The following is a 21553-nucleotide window of genomic DNA, read 5'->3' on the forward strand; positions in this document are numbered from 1 at the left end:
ACAGGGTGGCGGTTTTGTTGCCTATAGACCTGGCATTGCACAACACCAGTGACGGAGGTGAGTAATCCTTGCTCACCCTACCCTCGTCTCTCGGGATGGGGCGCAGATTGGAAGGGGTACGAGCATATCCGTATCTCGATCCCCTTCGCCTATGACATCTGCCCCCACCGCCATACCTTCCTCGCCCCTCCACAGTAGGAATCCCAAGCCTCATACTCGCCTCCATTTACAGAATATAAAAGCAAACAAACAAAAAACAATTACACCAAAACAAAACCAATCCCCACCCCACTCAACAACCACCCCACCCCAACCCAAAATAAACCAAACCAAAATAAAAATACATGGATAAAAACCACCGTTTATGGTGGTACAACAAAGTAAAAATAAAAACACTTTAAAATATATAAAAACATTTTAAACAGTTGCTGCAGCAGCACCAGTGTCCTTAAAGTTGGGGCAGTGGTGAGTGTGGGCCCCGCCCCCTGGCCTGGTGGAGAATGGGCTTGCAGGGGGAAGAGCCCTCCCCACAAACGCACGGCAAAGCGGCAGCAGCAATGTTCCGAGGCCTCCTTGGAGCCTTATATGCTGAGGTGGAGTCTGGGGCCCGCCCCCAGGCCCAAGGTGGAGAATGGGCTTGCAGGGGGAGCGGTCCTCCCCAAGACTCACCGGCAAAGCGGCAGCAGAATAATAGAATTGTAAAGTTGGAAGGGACCATGAGGATCATCAAGGCAACGGGATTAGAACCCATGACCCTGGGATTTAAGAATCTCATGCTCTACCAACTGAGCTTTCCTAAATAGCTTATGTCTCTGAACCCTTGCCCCCTTGGATGATAAAAAACAGGGATTCCTGGCTGAGCCAGAGGGGGTGGCTTAGCCTCCAACATTACTCCGATGAAAATAAGAATGCCCTATTCTAATAATAACCATAATAACATTAATATTTATGCCCCGCCCATCTGACTGGTTTGCGCCAGCCACTCTGAGCAGCTTCTAACATATATAAAACATAATAAAACATTAAACATTAAAAAACTTCCCTATACAGGGCTGCCTTCAGATGTCTTCTAAAGGTTGTATAGTTACTTATCTCCTGGGCTCCAGGGTCGCATAACTCTGTACCCTCCAACATTTCTCTGATGGTAAGAGGGACGTCCCAGGGAAAAGTGGAACATTCTGGGATCAAATCCAAAACTCGGACGTCTTCTGTAAATCCAGGTCTGTCCCTGGAAAATACGGACACTTGGAGGGTCCATAAGACTCCACTGTTGCTTCTGGCGCAAGAGGGCCCCTTCAGATGGCAATGGAGCAATAACACAGAACAATTAATAAAACGGAACGATGTGCAAATGGTGCTGTATAAACCCACCCCCAATGCACTGTTTTTCTGCAACGATGACCTTGCAGGAAAAAGGCACCACTGTGTAAGCTTGCAAGTTAATTAGGACAAATGCTGCATTAAAAAGCCAGTGTGGTACAGTGGTTAGAGTGCAGGACTAGGGCCTGGGAGACTAGGGTTCGAATCCCCACTCAGTCAAGAAGCTCACTGGGTAACCTTGGGCCTGTCACTCACTCTCAGCCTAACCTACCTCACAGGGTTGCTGCTGCTGCTGCTGCTGCTGCTGCTGTTGTGAGGACCTCATTGGAGAAAAGGTGAGATATCAAGGTAATGTAGCAGCTGTCTCTAGTATTCTTCTTATAGAGAGACCTGGGGCAGAGCCCCTGAACACCCGGGACAAAAACTCTCTAGCATTATGAAATCAAAAGAATATTTATTTAAGAAATACAGCATATCAGGCACACACAACTGGCAGACGAGACGATAATCATCAACACTGAAACCACTAGCTAGCGCTGCCTTCGGTTGTTCCCAGCCAGAGATGGCAGGGTATTGAATCTTTTGAGTGTAATTTACCACTCGAGTCGGAAAGCAGAGACGGGCTGTCCACATTGCATGCGTTTCACAAACAAAGTCCCGCCATATAAGAGCCAGGCGAAGAATCCCAAACGTTCCCGAAACACCATCGCTTAAGGTCAATAAACTCCAGCTGGGTAGGTGCCTGCGATCACAGAATCACGGAATTGTAGAGTTGTAAGGGACTCACGAGGATCATCTAGTCCAACAAGACTAGAGGCAGGAATCTCAGCTAAAGCATCCGTGGCATTTAGAAAATCCCGAGAAAACCCCTCCCCTCCCGTGAGTTCAATGGCTTAATTAATCATGCAGATTTGGGGTAACATCAAGCATATATTTTTCTTTCTGGGGGTGGGGAAGTGGGATTAAAAATAAAGGTAAGGAAGATCAGCCAGACAACAGGAGTGTGGCAGCTCTTGTGCCATGGTTCTGCCAGGATTCGACCCGCCGGAAATCAAACTGAAAATGACTTAAGGCTTGGAGAAGCAATGGCTGATCCCTTCCCTAAGATCGATGGCCTCCATTTGTAAACAGAACTTTGCGGCCTCAAAATGGAATCTCTTGGTGCAAACAAGATGGCATCGGTTTGGTTAAGAAGGCAATGCAATATAAAGCATTGATATCAAAGCAAGAACAGGAGAAGGTCCCGATTTTCTCTCCTGGAAAGAAGCGTTGATGGATATCCGTTAAACAAGGGCATCCTTTCCAGGGAGCAGCTGCTAAAATAAAATAGCACACACACAGCCAAAAGATGCAGGAGATCTATAGAGGTATTCATGCATTGCACATAAATATATTTTGGGCGGCAGAAAATGGTTCCTGGTGGAGTGACTGCAGAATCCCCTCTGAGTCAGACAGAGTTCATAGTCCAACGTACGTGAGCAAAATTCAGTAGGGTGTCAACTAAGGAAGGATAAGGAAATAACTACTTGCCTGGGGCAAATAGACTGGGAAGCTTTTGTAAAATTAGAAGAGATTTCACCCACAATCTAGGCCATTGGTACTGTGCGGCTAATACAAGTCTGCTTGGACAGCTTATTCTTTCTTCCTCTGATGAGGATTCATAACTTTTGCAGACAAGTTGCAAAGTCTAGAGTAAGGCAAAGAGTTCTTTGGCAAAGTCAGGGGCGTGGTGGAATGGAGAACGCTGCAAATGAACTTTCCAGAGTTGCATAGCCGCAGGTTAAGAAATCATGGGTACCTGAATGGCATTGTTGACAATTTAATACATACGGAGTCCGTCAAGGCATAGATAAGTGCACAAGCATATACTATATACAGGCATATAAACATAGCATCCCAAACCACAAGAACAGTAAAAAAAATTTTTTTTTTACCCATGCATATTTGCAAATAAAAAACTAAACAAAATATAAAGACACGTACATACTCTGTTTAGACAATACATCACCCACCTACCATGGACTTTTAAACAGACAATTCGGCAAACGAAAGGCTTTTTGGAGCAATGCTATGATTCGTATACATGTTTAGTGTTAAGAACCGGCAGCCTGGAGAGTCAGGTGCCACCTGCCCTATACAGTGGTACCTTGGTTTACAAACTGAATCTGTTCCGGAAGTCCGTTCTTAAACCAGAGCGTTCTTAAACCAAGGCGTGCTTTCCCATAGCAGCGAGGGACGCAATTTACAAATAGAACACACGCAACAGGAAGCAGAACATGTTCTGCTTCCAAGGCAAAGTTCACACCAAAACACCTACTTCCGGGTTTGCCACATTCTTAATCCAAGTTTTTCATAAAATACTGTAAGCTGTTCTTAAACCAAGGTACCACTGTATATTGAAAGCAGTATCATGCCACCTGAGGCAGTCATGGCTTCCCCTGAAGAATCATGGGAAATGTAGTTTGTTGAGGTTGCTGAGAGTTGTCAGAAGACCCTACTATCCCCCCTCACAGAACAACAAACCCCAGAGTTCACTGGGAAGGGGGACCAATTGTTAAACCACTCCGAGAATTGTTGCTCTGTGAGGGGGATAGTGTAAGGGGGGGTGTCTCCTAATAATTTTTATAATTTTTAATTTATAATTTATATGGCACTGTGGGGAGCTTCTAGCAAATTAAAACACCAGGCACAGTGAAACACCAAACATTAAAAACTTCCCTATACAGAGCTGCCGTGCTCTACAGGCCAAGGGAGCTGGCGTTTGTCCACAGACAGCTTCCAGGTCATGTGGCCAGCATGACTCTGGCAAACAAGAGCAGTGCACGGAAACTTCGTTTACCTTCCCGCCGTAGCAGTACCTATTTATCTACTTGCACTTTGACGTGCTTTCAAACTGCTAGGTGGGAAGGAGCTGGGACCGAGCAAAGGGAGCTCACCCCATCGCGGGGATTAGATAGTTGTTTATTTCCACACAGAAATAGTTCCACAGGGCGGGTGCCATTACCGAGATGGACCTCTGCCTGGTTCCCTGTAGCTTTGCTTCTCGCAGTGAGGGAACGGGCAGAAGACCCTCGGCGCTGGACCACAATGTCTGGGCTGATGGGGGTGGAGATGCTCCTTCAGGTATACCGGGCTGAGGCTGTTTAGGGCTTTAAAGGTCAGCATCAACACTCTGAATTATGCTTGGCAACATACTGGGAGCCAATGTAGGCCTTTCAGGACCAGTGTTATATGGTCTTGGCGGCCGCTCCCAGTCACCAGTGTAGCTGCCGCATTCTGGATTAATTGCAGTTTCCCGGTCACCTTCAGAGGTAGCCCCACATAGAGCGTGTTGCAGTAGTCTAAGCGGGAGATAACTAGAGCATGCTCCACTCTGGCGAGACAGTCCATGGGCAGGTAGGGTCTCAGCCTGCGTACCAGGTGGAGTTGGTAGACAGCTGGCCTGGACACAGAATTGACCTGCGCCTCCATGGACAGCTGTGAGTCCAAAACGACTCCCAGGCTGCGCACCTGGTCCTTCAGGGCGACAGTTACCCTGTTCAGGGCCAGGGAGGCCCCCCACCCACCTGCCCTGTCCCCCAAAAACAGTCGTCTTGGGATTCAACCTCAATCCATTGACCACCTTAACTCTTAGCACCCTTAATGAACTACAGTTCCCAGGATATCTTGGGGGAAATCACCAGCTGCTTAAAAGTGGCATCACAGAGTCTCCAATGTAAGGTGCAGCTGGGGCCTGAGACTTACTTCTGAGTAGACATGGTGTAGGATTGCACTGTAAAAGGACTCTCCCCCAAGATAAACAGTGGCAGGATCTTTGCAAGCTGAGATAAAGGCAATAGCCATACTGGATATTTAAAGCACACACCAGGGCCCCCTCCCAAATCTTCAGAACGGTGGTTTACCACTAACGGAGCTATAATTCCCAGCACCCTTAAGAAACTGGTTCCCAAGATTTTTTGGGGAAGGAAGCCATGTTCTCCAAATGTATGGCGTGGCTCAGATAGGAAGACCTCTCCTCCCTTTTAGGATTTGGTGACCAAGTCCCATATCCCAGGGATGACAAACAGGAGTCTGGGTGCAGGGAAAGGGGGATCAATGTGGCCCCTGAGGCCTCATTATGTGGCCCTTGGGAGTCTCTCTAGACCAACACCAGCCTCACTCCACACCCTTCTGGAGAGTTTCTGCTGGACAGTGAACAGGATCCCCAAACTGCCTCTGGAGAGGGAGCAGCAGAAGGGTCTGTGAAGGTGTGGAGAAACTAGCCTATTGTACAAAGGGAAAAATGTGAATTTGCCGCTCTGGCCTCATTTGCTTCCGGCCTCGCCCACCACTGGCAGGTGGAGCCCAGAAAGTTGCCTAGAAAGGAACGTGAGGCTGGAAAAGGTTCCTTACCTCTGACGCAGCCCGGAGAAAGAAAGGAGGGAGAAAACTTAAGAGCCCTGTTGGATTACGCCAAAGATCCACGCAGTCCTGCTGTGGCCAATGAAGACCAGAAGCAGCAGCGCTTCCTCGCTGTTCCCCTCCCACCCTGCAACTGCTGGTTTTTAGAGGTAGACTGCTTTTGGACCTGGAGGCTCACGGCTCACAAAAGCCCTCTCGCCCCCCAAATTTCTCTCTAGCTAGAGCAGAAGGAGAAGCTGCCAGCCAGACCAAAGGGCCCATCTCTCCCAGAGTCCTGTTCCCCAAAGCGGCCAATCGGACACTTCCAGGAAGCGCACAAGCGTTGCCTTTTGCTTCTGAGCCGCAGGAAAAGAAGGGGCGCACGCCAACACCTTATTTACACGTTTACGGGTTGCAACTCTCCCCTAAGAACAGGGCTCACCAAGCCCAGGAGAACCTTGGCGCTAAGTCCTGAGTGTTAAAGCTTTTGGGCTCATTTCCAGATCAGTCCCTAAGAAACCCATTTGGCATCTTTGGGAAGCTCCCCAAGCCGGGCGGGAAACACCAACTCCCCACCCCCAGGGGTTTGTCTCCAGCATCTGGTATACAGCAACTGAAAATGGAGATTCCGGATGTCGCCTTCATCAGCAGACTTGACCTCCATGAATCCATCTGATCTTTTTCTTTCTTTTTTAAAATCCATCTAATCGTCACTGCCTCTTTTCGACAGCTGATTCCGTTACAAGTTCACCATTTCCTGCGTGAAGGTGTCTCCTTTTTTTTTTTTTTTTTTTTGCCAGTCCTGAACCTATTGGAATTGCCTTTAAAGTTAGGTTTTAATTCCAAGATCCTCCTTTTCTTTCTCTCCTTCCAATCTGGATGTTCGTTTTGGTATAGTGTATGTTTTGCCTACATAAGATGGCATCCCTGCTTGGGGCAGGGTCTCGTCTGCGTTCTGTACACTGCCTAGGCTTTTAGGTGCTCGGCAAATAATTTATTAGGGTTCTGCTTTACACCTGCTCCGTCTTGCTTGGTGGTGTTGACTTAACTGGCAGCAGCTCTCAAGCCGGGTGGGGGTAGGTGTCTCTCCTACACCACTTGCTAACGGATCATACTTTGAAATTGAACCTTATACCCTGGGGAAACTGAGTAGCGTTTCTCCCTCTCTCCACTGTCTTTATGAAACGAGTCCGCTCAATGAGGCATGTGCTTTTATTTATATTCTCTGCTCCTCAGGAAAGCAAATGCGGCTAATTTTCCCACGAGCGGCGAGACTTCGGCGGTTCCCCCCACCTTGCCTAGCCTCAAATAATCTCTCGCCTCTCGCAAACAGAAAATCCAATCTTCACAACCAGCAGCTTTCCCGCACCATTTCCGATTGCAGGTAGAGAATGGAATGCTTGACTGCTCCTCTCTCTCTTGCTCTCAGTTCTTGCATGTAAGAAACCTAGCATGTCAGGGGAAAGGCCCTGAGATGCTAGCTTTCTACACACGGGGTGATGTTCTTAAAAAGTTATCGTACGGTGAGAGCATTCAAAGACGAAGCTTCCCACCTGCGGCCTGATCCTTGGTCCAGCCCCGTTGAGAGACACGTCCCGCGGTTGTCCTCCTGCCAATCGTGCGCTTCTGCTCTGGGGAAGTCTTCCGAGAGCAGCTCAGAGCACGGGCAAGGCCTCCTGCCCTAGGTGCATCCTCTGGTGCTTCACAAAGTACGAGCTGGTGGTGAAGCTCTTCCCGCAGAAGTTGCACTTGTAGGGCTTCTCGCCGGTGTGGGTCCGTTTGTGGAGCACGAGGTGCGCCTTGCAGCTGAAGCCCTTGCCGCAGGCGGTGCAGGTGTAGGGCTTCTCGCCCGTGTGCGTCCTCTCGTGGTAGAGGAGGGCGGAGCGCTGGCGGAAGCTCTTCTCGCACGTGGAGCACTTGTAGGGCCTCTCGCCCGTGTGGATCCACTTGTGCTTGACCAGATCCGAGCTGCGGTGGAAGCTGCCGCCGCAGTCGGAGCACTTGTAGGGCTTCTCGCCCGTGTGGATCCTCTCGTGCTTCACCAGGTCCGACCTCTGGTGGAAGCTGCGGCCGCAGTAGGAGCACGTGTGGGGCTTGTCGCCCGTGTGGAAGCGCTCGTGCACGATCAGCTTGGACCTCTGGCTGAAGCACTTCTCGCACGTGGCGCACTTGAAGGGCTTCTCGCCCGTATGGATCCTCTCGTGCCGGGAGACGTCCGAGCTGCGGTTGAAGCTCTTCCCGCAGAAGGAGCACTTGTAGGGCCAGTCGCCTGTGTGCAGGCGCTCGTGGGCGATGAGCTTGGCCACCTGGCAGAAGCTCTTCTCGCACACGGAGCACTTGTAGGGGTTGGCCCCCGGAGGGAAGCCCTCCGGCCCGAGGAACCCCGAGCTGGGATTGAAACTCCCCCCGCAGTTGGAGCACAGCGACTGCTTCTCTCCCGGCGGGGTCCCTTCTGCGGTGGCCCCTTCTGGGCCGTTCTCGTGATGCCCCTCGGGCCCGCTCTGACCCTTGTAGCTCTCTTCCATCTCACGGAAACGGCCAGCGGATTCCGTCCCGTCTGCTGAGAGCCCGTGAGATTCCGCTCCCTGAAGGGTTTTCCATCTGTTGGCCTCATTCTCGTTGATTTGCCCATCATCTGCTGGAAGAAAAAAAGAAAATCCGAAAACAAGTTAGGTTCGTGTACCCCTGCAAGAGAGCAGGCATCGTGGGGGGTTGGACTAGATGTCCCTCGGGGGTCGGACAGGAGAGAGTCAGCAATAAATCACACTGAGGACCCCTGGACAGTTAAGTTCAGCCAAAGGAAACTAGAGTGGTACCTCGGGTTACAGACGCTTCAGGTTACAGCCCCTTCAGGTTACAGACTCCACTAACCCAGAAATAGTACCTCAGGTTAAGAACTTTGCTTCAGGATGAGAACAGAAATCATGCTCCGGCGGCACGGCGGCAGCAAGAGGCCCCATTAGCTAAAGTGGTGCTTCAGGTTAAGAACAGTTTCAGGTTAAGAACGGACCTCCGGAACGAATTAAGTTCTTAACCCGACGTACCACTGTATGGGGTGCAAAGATCATCTCGCTTTCAGGCTGAGGGAGCCGGCGTTTGTCCACAGACAGCTTTCCGGGTTATGTGGCCAGCATGAATAAACCGCTTCTGGTGCAATGGAACACTGTGACGGAAGCCAGGGCGCGTTGAAACACTGTTTAGCTTCCCGCCACAGTGGTACCTATTTATCTACTTGCACTAGCATGCTTTCAAACTTCTAGGTTGGCAGAAGCCGGTACAGGGAAACAAGAGCTCACCCATTTGAACCGCCAACCTTCTAATCGGCTCAGTGGTTTAGACCACAACGCCACCCGCGTCCCTATATTAGCAAAACCCTTTATTAGCAAAACAGGATCCACACATGAGTGTCGGGCCTAATGAGCACAGCAACTCAGGTCTTGGCCCCGTGGAGCCGTTGCCGAGGCTGAAGGTCTCCAGGGTTTTCTCTAAGCAACTGGAGACTGTGCCTGCATGCCTGCCTTTGCTTCCCCTGCTTCATGCCTCCCCTGGTTCTGGGAGACCAGGGGGAAGGGAAGCTTTTTGCAGCAGGATGGGGAGACACCTGTGACCCTCCACCAGCCTGGCCCATCACTGCCTCTTGGCCTCCCTCTTCCTCCAGTTCAGCTTCTGCCTCTGATTCCGGCCTTCTCTCTGCCACAGACTCTCCCCGCTCACTAAGCCCTGTTACCCTTTTAGGGGAGCACTGAGTTTGGGCGCTGCTGAAATTGGAGACCCCAGTGTCCATCACTGGGTGCAGCGAGGTCTAAATCCAATGGCTTCTCGTGGCAGTGTGCTTCTTCTTAAGGGTCAAGGTCTGGGCAGGGCTAATCCCTGACAGCCATGAACGAAGTACAAATGGGAAAAACGTGCCCATCTGAACCCCTCTGTAGCTCGAAGTGTTTGCTCCGAAATAAACATACAACCCACCTGCACGTTTGGTATAAACCAGGTCTCAAGACTCCTGAGTTTTGACACACACAGGTGCAGCTGCTGGGTTAGCTCAGTCGGCAAAGCCTGAGACTCTTAATCCCGGAGTCATGGGTTCGAGTCTCATGTTGTGCAAAAGATTCCTGCAGCGCAAGGGGTTGGACTAGATGGCCCTTGAAGGCCCTTCCGACTCTGCAAATCTACACAGCAGGAATGGCTTAACAGTGGCACTTCAGATGGCCAGAGATTACAGAAGCTGACTCCAACAATGCCTGGAAGACTTTGGGTTCCTCGTTCCGGGACTCCAACTCCTATCAGCCCCCAGCCAGCCTGGCTGTTGTTCAGGGATGACGGGAGCTGTGCTCCAGCAGCATCTGACAGGCTACAGGTGAGGCACCTTGCTCCTCGGTCAGGAGAATCCCTTACCCACGGAGTGGCCGTCTTCTTCGACTTCCTCCTTGACGGGCCTCCCAAGCTGCCTTTCTGCGCTCCTGCTTGCCGCGTGTTCAGCGTCGGGGAAATTTACGGTCACCACATGGAACATCCCTGGGCCCTGAAAACAGCAGCGAGCATTTTATTTTGCTTTGTCAAGATCGTTATTATTTCGTGAATTTATACCCCGCCCTTCCTCCTCAGATGGAGCCCAGATGGGGGGGACAGTGCCTCAACGAGCAAGTGTGTCGAATTATTCCCAGACCATCGCTGCCTCTTGTGGCAGCAAATTCACTGTGTGAAGAGGGACTTTAGCTTCATGGTCCACAGGGGTGGCCAACTGCCAAGAGACTGCAATCTACTCACAGAATTAAAAACTGGCAGTGATCAGGTCGAAGTTGCAGGGGGGGGGTCGGAGATTTACCACTATCTACCACAGACATCCAGTTGGACGTGCCTGACCTACGAGGTCTTGTGCTACTAGGGCGTGTGTGTCTCCCCAGCCACATTCTTCACACCATGAATAGGTTTTTACATCTTTACTATGTCACCTATTACCGTATTTTTCGCTCTATAGGACGTGCCTTGTTTTAGAGGGGGAGAACAAGAAAAAAAAATCTCCCCCTCTCTGCTCAGCGCCCCTTCAGCGAAGTGGCAGGAGAAACGAAGCCCCTTCCATTTCTCCTCCCGCTTCGCTGAAGGGGCGCTGCGCAGCTCTCCCTCTCTGCTGAAGCCAGGAGAGTCTTGCTCTCCAGGCTTCAGTGAAAGGAACCCGAAGCCTGCGGAGTGCAGCGGGAACTCACGCTGTGCTCCCTGGGCTTCAGGCAGCTATCCCTGAAGTGTGGAGAGCGAAAGGGGTCGGTGCGCACCGACCCCTCTCGCTCTCCAGGCTTCAGCGAAAGCAACACGAAGCCTCCGGAGCGCGGAGGGAGCTCTCCCTCTGCACTTCGGAGGCTTCGCGTTGCTATCGCTGAAGCCAAGGAGCCTGCATTCGCTCCATAGGACGCACACACATTTCCCCTCAATTTTGGGAGGGGGGAAAGTGTGTCCTATAGAGTGAAAAATACAGTACTTGACACCTTTTCTCCAAACCCCAAAGCCGCAAACTTGGAACCCTTTCCTCAAAATCTTTGCTCCATCACCTTCATCATTTCAGCTGCCCTATTCCGGACCTACAATATCCGTTTTGAGGTGAGGAGACCAGAACTGTATACAGTATTCCAAGCGTGGCCATGCCACGGATTTGTTTAACAGTGTCATGAGAGCGGCAGTTTTATTTCCCTTTTCTCCTCATGATCCCTTACGTGGAATTTGCCTTTCCCCACAGCTGCCGCACCCTTCATCGAGCTATTTACTGCAACCCCTCAGTAAATGTTCCTGGTCAGTAACCTTACTTTTGTATTTTTGTAATTTTAAGTTGCTTTAAACGGGTTTCTAATGTTATGCAATCTTGTGTTTCAGTATTAATGGTGTGTTTTATTTGTTGTAAGCCACCCTGGGACCTTAAGGAGAGGGGCAGGTAATAAATTGTAACAACAACAACCACAACATTTTGCCCCAATGCATATATATAAAGGTAAAGGGACCCCTGACCATTAGGTCCAATTGTGACTGACTCTGGGGTTGCAGCGCTCATCTCGCTTTATTGGCCGAGGGAGCCGGCGTACAGCTTCCAGGTCATGTGGCCAGCATGACTAAGCTGCTTCTGGCGAACCAGAGCAGTGCATGGAAACGCCGTTTACCTTCCCGCCAGAGGGGTACCTATTTATCTACTTGCACTTGGAAGTGCTTTTGAACTGCTAGGTAGGCAGGAGCAGGGACCGAGCAACGGGAGCTCACCCCATCACGGGGATTCGAACTGCCGACCTTCTGATCGGCAAGCCCTAGGCTCTGTGGTTTAACCCACAGCGCCACCTGTGTCCCTTAATGCATATATATAGTTTGCACTGAATTGCATTTGACATTTTATTGCCTCTTCACTCAGTTTGAAGAGATTAGACATCTCCACAATCCCTTTTTGTTCTCATTAACATGAGCAATTTAGTACAATCAGAAACCATACTCACCCTGAGGCACACGGTTAACTCGAAACCATCAATTAGCAATTTAACTATTAATTTATTTATTTTTTGAATTATCTTTTGGCAGCAAAATGTCTTAGGATAGTCCTGCTTCCCCCAAAGGCTCTTTGTAACTGTATGTTTTTGTTGTCATCATTTAGTCGCTTACCTCTAGGAAATGGCTCCGTGACTTACAGGTGCAACAGAAATGCTAACATCAATTATGATAAAACACAGCCGAACCTTAAAAACCCACATCTGCCAAGTAAAAGACAGTCTTACAGATCCTTCCCTACTAAAAGAGGCCACAAATACTTAAAAACCTTTCAAACCAAGGGACTGAGGTAAAACAGAAAGTTTTCACCCGACCCTTTAAAACAGAAAATGACAACCAGTGTTTCTTAAGGGTGTTGAGAGTTGTTTGGAGACACATGCACAAAGCTACAATTCTCAGAGTGGCTTAATCCCTTTCCCCAGAGAACTTTGGGAACTGTAGCGCTGTGAGGGGAATGGGATCGCTTAACGGCTCTCAGCACCCTGAACAAACTACAGTTCCCAGGGCGCTTCTGGCGGAGGCCACAATGATTCGAGTGGTATAAGAGGGCTTTGAATGTATTGTGCAGATGTGGGGCCCCATCTGGAAGCAGATCTTCTCACCTTCTGGTCCTGCCTGCCCTCCTCCTGGTGCCTCTGCAGGAAATCCTCTGCCAGGGCCACCGCCTGGGCGCAATTGTGAGGGCGGCATTCCTTGACCCAGCCCTCCATCTCCGGGGGAAGGACAGTCAGAAACTGCTCCAGCACCAAAAGCTCCAGGATCTGCTCCTTGGTGTGCCTCTCGGGCTTCAGCCACTGCTGGCACAGGTCCCAGAGGCGGCTGCAGACCTCGCGGGGACCCTCGGCCTCCTGGTAGTGGAACTGCCGGAAGTGCTGGCGGTTCGTCTCGGCGCCGGCGAGGTCCTCGCTGCCCTCCATCTCCTCCTTCACTTTCCTCTGATCTCGGTCGGCCAGCGGCCCCGTCCCATCAAAGCCGGCCGGCGGGGGGACAAAGTGCCCTTCCGTGGGCCGGTGGCTGGCCGTGGCTCCCCCATCAAAATGCGCCATGGGTGCCTTCATGTCCCCCCACGAGGTGCTGCCCGGAAGCTGTCGGGACCCCCATCCCGAGCGAGGAGACTGCACCCCGCCCAGAAACTCCTGCCATTGTGCCTCCCACTGCTGCGACGATATCCCATCCTCTGGTTCTTGTTTGATGTGCTGCGGTCCTCTCCACCTCAGGCCTTGCCTGTCGGGCCCCGTCTGGCCGGCACTGGGGCTGGCACCCTGCCCCTCCAATTCCACCTCTTGCTTCAAGCCCGCCGGCTCCGCGTCTTCCATTTTCAGGGCTAAATTCGCCCCTCGTTCGAGCCCAGCCCGGAACTGGAGATCCAGAGGCAACGCGTCTCTCCGCTGGGCTGCCATTTTGTCCCGCTACAGACGTTTTCTCCTCCTTCTGCCCTCTGCTGCGACAGAATTGGGAAGGCCTGGGCTTTGGGGCCTGCAGTTACATTGCGGTGAAATGGGCCGTTCTGCAGGGCGCGCGGGATGAATTTTTGTTGTTCGTCTTGGGAGAGATGCAGGTCATACGGAAGCGGCTGGCATTTTCTCCCTGAAGAAAAGAAACACAAATGGGTGTCAGGTGAAGAGACAGGTGAAGGTACCCAGCAAAGTGCCAGTCAAGTCCTCGAGAGACCCGAGTTCGAATTCTCACTCAGCCATGACACTCGCTGGGAGACCTTGGGCAAGTCACAATTGCCCTCAGCCTGACCTACCTCATGGGATGGTCATGAGGGCCAAAAACCAGGTGGGGAAGCTGGCTGTCTATACCACCTTGAGCTCCTTGGAAGACAGGCAAGATATAAATATTTTCAAATAAATAAAATAAAGCAAACAGCCTGTGGAAATGAAGGGAGCAACATTCAGTCAATTAACTGCTTAGATTAATTTGAACCTTTTTCTTTTTAACCCACCCTTTAATTGGTTAAAAGTTTCCATCTCTTGAACGCTGATGATCCAGGCAGTAGAATATTTTGTGGGGAAATGTCATTTTTATTCAATTAAAAAGACCTATGGGGAAATAGAGAGGACAAGCCACATCTTAAAATAAGCTTCCCGTCTTCACTCTCCCTTAATAGGGTTGTCAAGGAAATAAGCAACTGTTTTACTTTTAAAAGGCATCTGAAGGCAGCCCTCTTTAGGGAAGTTTTTAATGTTTAATGCTGTATTGTGTTTTTAATAGTCGGTTGAGAGCTGCCCAGAGTGGCTGGGAAAACCCAGCCAGATGGGCGGGGTACAAATAATAAAATATTATATTATTATATTATATATATTTCAAATACTTTTTTAAGGAAACAACCGAAATTGTTGAACTTTATTGAGGAAAACCCAAAAGTTGATGAGATTTTTTGGGTTGTGTTTTTAGGGGAAGCAAAATTGTTGCGGCATTTTTTAGTAAAAGCTACAAGAATTTTTGAGTTTCGGAGCTTTTTAAAGACATTTCTGGCATGATTTAACCCCCATGTCCTAGAGAATTAGGACGTAAGAATGTTTGCAGTAAGAATGCTTCTTCTGACATTAGTGACCAAGATTGTGCAATTCCAACCATCACCTTTGTTGCGAAGCCTCCAGTTTACCTCTTTTATTGAAACTATAAACTGTACTGTGTTTTGCTTGGAGCAGTTTTTAATTGTGTTTTTATAACCGTGGATTGTATTGTTATAACCTTTCTGTGGGACCTTACGGTCAAGGGCAAGGCAAGGAACCCTCAATAGTAAAGCAACAAATAAATCATTTGAAAACAAAGAAAACCCGCTTCTTGCTTCAGAATAGGGTTGATATAAGTTTTTTAAAAACCTGCTCCTTTTCCCTTATGGGGTACCCAAGAGCCCATATAGAGTCCTTTTGTAGGTTCTCTATCGGTAGGAGAAAATAACAGAGGCCAACCAGAGGAAATTGAGAAGTAAAGCAGCTAGTAAGCCTGATCTTTATTGACTGTTGCAATAGGGTGCTCCCCGACACGTAGGAGAGAGGATGAGGAGGACCTCGAACAATGGCACACAAGGCTTTATATATCCATTTTGCAATTCCCTGCCCTGGAGCTCCAGACCACCCCTCCATACATACATCACAGAAGGGGTGTAGACCAAAACCACCCCCCACATACATCATACCTACATCACAGAAAAGGCGGTCTACAACAGAAATCTGAGTGCGTTGTTTATCTCCTGTCTGGCAGGTAACCTGTTAATGGTCACCTGATTGGATTACCAGGGGAGCCTGGCCAGTCTTTTGTAATGCTGAATACTTAGTTCCTGAGCCAGGTCACAGGTTCAACCTATTCATACACAGACATACCCTTAAGACAGGATTTGTGAACGAAAAGACAATGGGGAGGCTTTTCCATTTTCCTGCGACGTTACAGAGAAATATCTGAGGTCAATTTGGGAGGGACAAAATGGTTTCCAGATTTTTTATGTGGGGTTTCAGACATGTGGTTTATATATACGTTATTGATGTGTGATTTAGTTATTTAGTTAATGTAAGTTTAATTTGTTGGTGTTTTATGTTATGTAATATTTTTCTTTTCTTTGTTGTTTTTTTGTTTTGTCTTTTTTGTTGTTTTAATGTTTGGGGTTGTATAATGAATTGAAACTAATAACAAGTAATATATATATATATACACAGTTATGAACATTTATCATAACAAAATACAAATAAAGTTAAATGTCTGGAAATATGGGTTGCAGTTCTATTAGAAATCCTTCTGGCGCATGACTGAGTGCATCTCCCGGATGAGATATCAGCTGAGCAGCTGGAATTGGTTAGGAAACTTAATCAACTTGAGGAGGCAAAGGAAGAGCGAAATGCAGACAATTTTTTTAACAGCTGAGCAGGCTTTATGCTATATATTGGCCTTCCCCAACCAGGAGGCCTCTTGATGTTGCCGGACTCCAACTCCCATCAACCCCTGCGAGCAGAGCCAATGGTCAGGGATGATGGGAGCTGGAGTCTGGGATCCGAAGTCACAGCTTACCACAACACCCCTGATTTACATACTTAGAGTAAGCCCCACTGAACCCAGGGGGATTGAATTCTGATTAAACATTAATTGGGCCATACATTTAAAGCAATAAACACTCCTGGCTTCCCCCAAAGAATCCTGGGAGCTGTAGTTTGTTTGGGGTGCTGAGAGTTGTCAGAAGACGCCTATTCCCCTCACAGAACTACAATTCTCAAAGTGGTTTAACAAACAATCCTTTTCTCCTGGGCAATTGGAGAATTGTAGCTCTTGAAGGGGCAAATTTAAATCTTAAATTTTACAAGGTAAAAACCAGCATTTTAAAAAATGCATTGTAGCAATGAAATGCTTCCTTTGTTGGATTAATTCTCCTAAATTTGCTCTTGACGCATTTACTGCATAACATTAATCAAACAGGTTGAATCGACAGCATATCAAGTTTAAGGTTTTTTTTAAGTGGATGCTTGTTTAACTTGCTCTTTTCAGCTGGCCCTTATTTGTTTGGTGTATTTTAGCACGCATTGTTGTCTATTTCATGACGCAGTTGGCTGTTATTATTTTATGTTCCGTTCCCCGCCCTGGTATTCGTACAGAGGAAGGGCAGGCTATAAATATTATAAAGAAATGAATAATAAATAAAAGTGCCTAAAGAAAATTATAACACTAGAACTTCAACAGAATCAGCATCAAAACCATGTAAGCACTAAAGGACATAACATAAAGAACATATCAAATTCATGATTGTGTTGTCATTATTGCTGTTACCATTTGTTTTCTCTCTGTGTGAATGAGATGATTCTATGATTCTACAGTGGTATCTTGGGTTAAGTACTTAATTCGTTCTGGAGGTCCTTTCTTAACCTGAAACTGTTCTTAACCTGAAGCACCAATTTAGCTAATGGGGCCTCCTGCTGCCGCTGTGCCTCTGGAGCATGATTTCTGTTCTCATCCTGAAGCAAATTTCTTAACCCGAGGTACTATTTCTGGGTTAGCGGAGTCTGTAACCTGAAGCGTATGTAACCTGAGGTACCACTGTACTTTACAACATTGCCGTGAAAACGGCACATAAGTGCTAAAATACCTGCCTATCCTCACTGAAAATGCCTCTCAGATACAAATTATGCCACAGCAACAGAAGGCAAAGCGATGATAACCCAAAACTTTGAAGATGAAAGATGCTATTCGGAATAATATTTCTCTGTGTGTGTGTGTCTGAGATTCCTTTCCCACCCTTCACCGTAAGGTCCTGGGGGGTTACAACAACATAACCATACAATTAAAAGCGAGTAAAATGGTGTACGCAATTATAAAAACAAGTAGAACGAGTGGAACAATTCCAAACAAAAGTAGCACAGTACTGATTAGCCAAAACAGAAAGATTCCATGGTGGACTTGTAAAAGGGTAAAAGAATATTAGGGTATGATCCATAATGAATTGAAAAAAATGTTCAAAAGTACTTTCCCAAAAAAAACCCAGAGTCCTTTCAGTTGGGGATAATTCAGACTGAAATTCCCGGCTGTCAAAAAAGGTTGTTTATGTATGCTACTACTGTGGCCTGTGTTTTGTTAGCCCCAAAATGGAAAACGAGTGAGGTCCCAACTAAAGAAGAACAGCAACTTAAGATGACAGAATATGCGCAGCTTGCAGACTTAACATATAGAATAAGAGAACAAGAAGAACATACGTTTAGAGAAGATTGGAAAACGTTTATTGAATATTTGGGAAATAATTGTGTACAGCTGAAAGCTGAAAGCCTTAGAGGTGGTTTACAACAGAAATTTGAGAGTATGGCTTATTTCCTGTCTGTCAAGATACCTCCTGATCAAGCTTGCCAAGTCCGTAGAAATGGTAGACACCTTAGTTCTTGAATCCATTTCTCAGACCTACACCTACTGGTACACAGATGTTCTTTGGCCATCTTTAAAAAGCTTTGCTTTTAACAAATACTTGCCAGACAAGTTTTGCAGAGGGGAAGCCCATTCATTCCAAGAAGTTTATCTATTCACAGGATTTGAAGGATTTGCAAGTGGGAAGAACTATTGGGAAAGGTTTTCCAAGATGAGCCAAGATGGATTCAGGATTGCTCTGCGTAAAAAGTGCATTTTTCTTCGGGAATACTTCCTAATTTTTGAAGGTTAAAGGATTGGTTTTAAACAGAGTGTGTACCTACTATGTGTGTGCACCTTAACATTTTCATAACACCGCCACCAAAGACTTCTGGGAACTGTTAAGAGTGCTGGGAACTGAAGTTCAGTTCTGCAAGGGGGAAAACTGCAGTTTCCAGGATTATTTGGGGCAAGTCATGTGCTTTAAATGTATGGTGCCCACTCCTACCACCACCAACCTCTGCCCCAAACCCTCTCCAGGCAGAAGACAAAAGGGTGAGTCACAGCCTCATCTTTCTCTGGGCCCTTCTTAAGTGTAGGTAGCCGTTCAGTCAATAACCATCCATCAACACACAGGAGAAAAATCCTGGCCAAAGATGTGGCCAAACCAGTTCCTTCTACACTTGCTATTTCTGGGTCGTTTTTTTACAGACCAAGTTGCAGGGTTAGTGCAGGGCCCTCAAGGTCATAGAGAGCCACCCCCTGGCTTAACCCACAAGTTCTCAGGTGGGTTATTAGACCGCAGGCTTTCAGCCAGGGATTGTGTTGTCATGTTAAACAAATAAATAGAACAAAAATAATAATTAACAGCAACTGCTATAAACAGATCCTGAATATTCGCTTGCTTCCTCTTTGGGTCTGAGAATGTGGCCAGGAAACTTGGGAACTACCTTATTACTGAATGGGGGCGCCGGTCCATCTGGTTCAGTATTGTCAACCCAGACTGGCAGCAGCTCTCCAGGGTTTCAGGCAGGGATATCTCCCAGCTCCACTGGGAGACTGAACCTGGGATATTCTGTACACGAAGCAGAACTTTACCACTGAGCTATAGCCTTTTGTGTATCAAGATAACACAGGATTCCAGTTTTGGGAAAAGAGTAACAATAACACAACTGAAGTCAGTCCAAGGCTGCTCTGAAATGGTGGGTCCTTTCGGGTGGAGAAGGGCTCTTTTCAGAAGGGGGGGAAAGCAGCAAAGGGGGACAACATCTCTTAGTCCTCATGCCTTACTGGAACCAAGCCTAAACACAGAGAGCCAGTGGTGGAATCGTGGTTAGAGTACTGGACCAGAACCTGGAAGACCCGGGTTCAAATCCTTGCTTGGCCATGAAACTCACCAGGTAACCCTGGGCCAGTCACAGTCTGTTTGCCTAACCTACCTTGCAGGGTTGTCGTGGGACGACCTACCTCCCAGGGTTCTTGCAGGGGGTTGGACGAGATGGGCCTTGGGGTCCCTCCGAACTCTATGATTCCACAGAGACGAAAATGGCAGGGAAACCATAAATGCTGCCGCCTCAAACTCTTTTGGCAGGGAGGGGCAGCTGGGATTACAGTGGTACCTCGGGTTAAGTACTTAATTCGTTCCGGAGGTCCGTTCTTAACCTGAAACTGTTCTTAACCTGAAGCACCACTTTAGCTAATGGGGCCTCCTGCTGCCGCCACTCGGCTGGAGCATGATTTCTGTTCTCATCCTGAAGCAAAGTTCTTAATCTGAAGCACTATTTCTGGGTTAGCGGAGTCTGTAACCTGAAGCGTATGTAACCCGAAGTACCACTGTAAATAAATGCATTTCCCCAGACCGCTTTCCTGTCCATTTGTCCATTTCCTGCCTCTGCCCTCTCCTACCCCTTTGCACTGCAAGCTCATCGAGGCAGAGACCTGCGCGGTCGCCTCTTGCCACTTTGCCACAGGCCCGTCCTCGCAAATGGACGGCGCTGGGGAAACCAGGAGGAGGTTTTTTGCGGGGGGACAAGAATCGGCAGGGAGGTTGTGTGCGGGGGAACAAGAATCGGCAGAGGGGTTTTGTGCGGGGGAACAAGAATCGGCAGAGGGGTTTTGTGCGGGGGAACAAGAATCGGCAGAGGGGTTTTGTGCGGGGGAACAAGAATCGGCAGAGGGGTTTTGTGCGGGGGAACAAGAATCGGCAGAGGGGTTTTGTGCGGGGGAACAAGAATCGGCAGAGGGGTTGTGTGCGGGGGAACAAGAATCGGCAGAGGGGTTTTGTGGGGGGGGGACAAGAATCGGCAGGGAGGTTGTGTGCAGGGGAACAAGAATCGGCAGAGGGGTTTTGTGGGGGGGGGACAAGAATCGGCAGGGAGGTTGTGTGCGGGGGACAAGAATCAGCAGAGGGGTTTTGTGGGGGGGACAAGAATCGGCAGGGAGGTTTTGTGCGGGGGAACAAGAATCGGCAGAGGGGTTTTGTGGGGGGGGACAAGAATCGGCAGGGAGGTTTTGTGCGGGGGAACAAGAATCGGCAGGGAGGTTTTGTGCGGGGGAACAAGAATCGGCAGAGGGGTTTTGTGCGGGGGAACAAGAATCGGCAGAGGGGTTTTGTGGGGGGGGGACAAGAATCGGCAGGGAGGTTGTGTGCGGGGGAACAAGAATCGGCAGAGGGGTTGTGTGCGGGGGAACAAGAATCGGCAGAGGGGTTTTGTGGGGGGGGGACAAGAATCGGCAGGGAGGTTGTGTGCGGGGGACAAGAATCAGCAGAGGGGTTTTGTGCGGGGGAACAAGAATCGGCAGGGAGGTTTTGTGCGGGGGAACAAGAATCGGCAGAGGGGTTTTGTGGGGGGGACAAGAATCGGCAGGGAGGTTTTGTGCGGGGGAACAAGAATCGGCAGAGGGGTTTTGTGCGGGAATGCAAAGGCCACATCCTCCCCACCCAGCCCCTCTTTCCTAAAAGGATCAGGACTGCAAAAATCTTGGAGGGGGGCGGGGCGCAGGGCTATCCACCTTCCTGGATCTGGCTTGGCTGTCAAGGGCGCCCCTCCCCGCCCCCTCCCGGACCCCCCCCCCCCGCCCCTTGCCTGCAACACCCCCGCTCCCTCCCGGCAACTGACCTCCCGGAGCGTCTTCCCGGGCGCAGCTGCCTCCGCTCCGCAAGGAGCCCTGGCCGGGCGCTGGGTCTTCCGGGGCGGGAGGGCGAGGGAGCGGCGAGGGGCCTCCGCTCTGTCCCAGCCTCCCTCTCCCCAACTGAGGATGGGCAGAGAACCTTCCCCGGGCGCCTCTCCTCGCCGCCGCCGCCGCCGCCGCCGCTCTATCGTTTTAACTCTTCGCGCGCGGGCGCGCTCCCAAGGTGGCCGGCGCTGAGGATGCGCCCCTTTCGCCCCCTTTGGAGGACTCGCTTTTCTTTAGGAATGCATGGGCAGCTTTTTCTTTTTGGCTGCTTGCGAGTGATTTTTGTTGCTGCCGCAGCCGCCCTTCGGTTGGTCTGGTTGCGATGAGTCTGCCTCTCCAT

The 21553-nt window shown here is 49.2% G+C and overlaps 2 protein-coding genes across 3 annotated transcripts in view; one reads left to right on the plus strand and one right to left on the minus strand.

The window, feature by feature from the left end:
• LOC307208802 (uncharacterized protein) overlaps nt 1-21553 on the plus strand; it is an 88892-nt gene that overhangs the window by 52910 nt on the left and 14429 nt on the right. The gene's annotated exons all lie outside the window — the stretch shown is intronic.
• On the minus strand, nt 1755-21319 carry LOC307208492 (uncharacterized protein). Of its 2 annotated transcripts, none has more exons than XM_079963120.1 (4): nt 21156-21319; nt 12816-13800; nt 10093-10219; nt 1755-8335 (listed from the first exon to the last, which is right to left on the minus strand). In XM_079963120.1, exons 2-4 carry the CDS (start codon nt 13611-13613, stop codon nt 7356-7358), a joined length of 1905 nt encoding a protein of 634 aa, XP_079819246.1. In that variant the 5' UTR covers nt 13614-13800; nt 21156-21319; the 3' UTR covers nt 1755-7355. The 2 variants fall into 2 exon arrangements, with proteins under 2 accessions (XP_079819246.1, XP_079819245.1); XM_079963119.1 differs by having other exon boundaries at nt 1755-8338.

The sequence above is a fragment of the Podarcis cretensis genome (genome assembly GCF_951804945.1).
Source record: "Podarcis cretensis genome assembly, chromosome: 2".
Classification (NCBI taxonomy): Eukaryota; Metazoa; Chordata; class Lepidosauria; order Squamata; family Lacertidae; genus Podarcis; species Podarcis cretensis.

Coding starts and splice junctions, on each gene's coding strand:
- LOC307208492 (XM_079963119.1), bottom strand. CDS start 13,613: ATGGCAGCCCAGCGGAGAGACGCGTTGCCTCTGGATCTCCAGTTCCGG. Junction 10,220..12,815: donor AGGGCAGGCAGGACCAGAAG/GTGAGAAGATCT, acceptor TGCTGTTTTCAG/GGCCCAGGGATGTTCCATGT. Junction 8,339..10,092: donor AGAAGACGGCCACTCCGTGG/GTAAGGGATTCT, acceptor TTTTTCTTCCAG/CAGATGATGGGCAAATCAAC.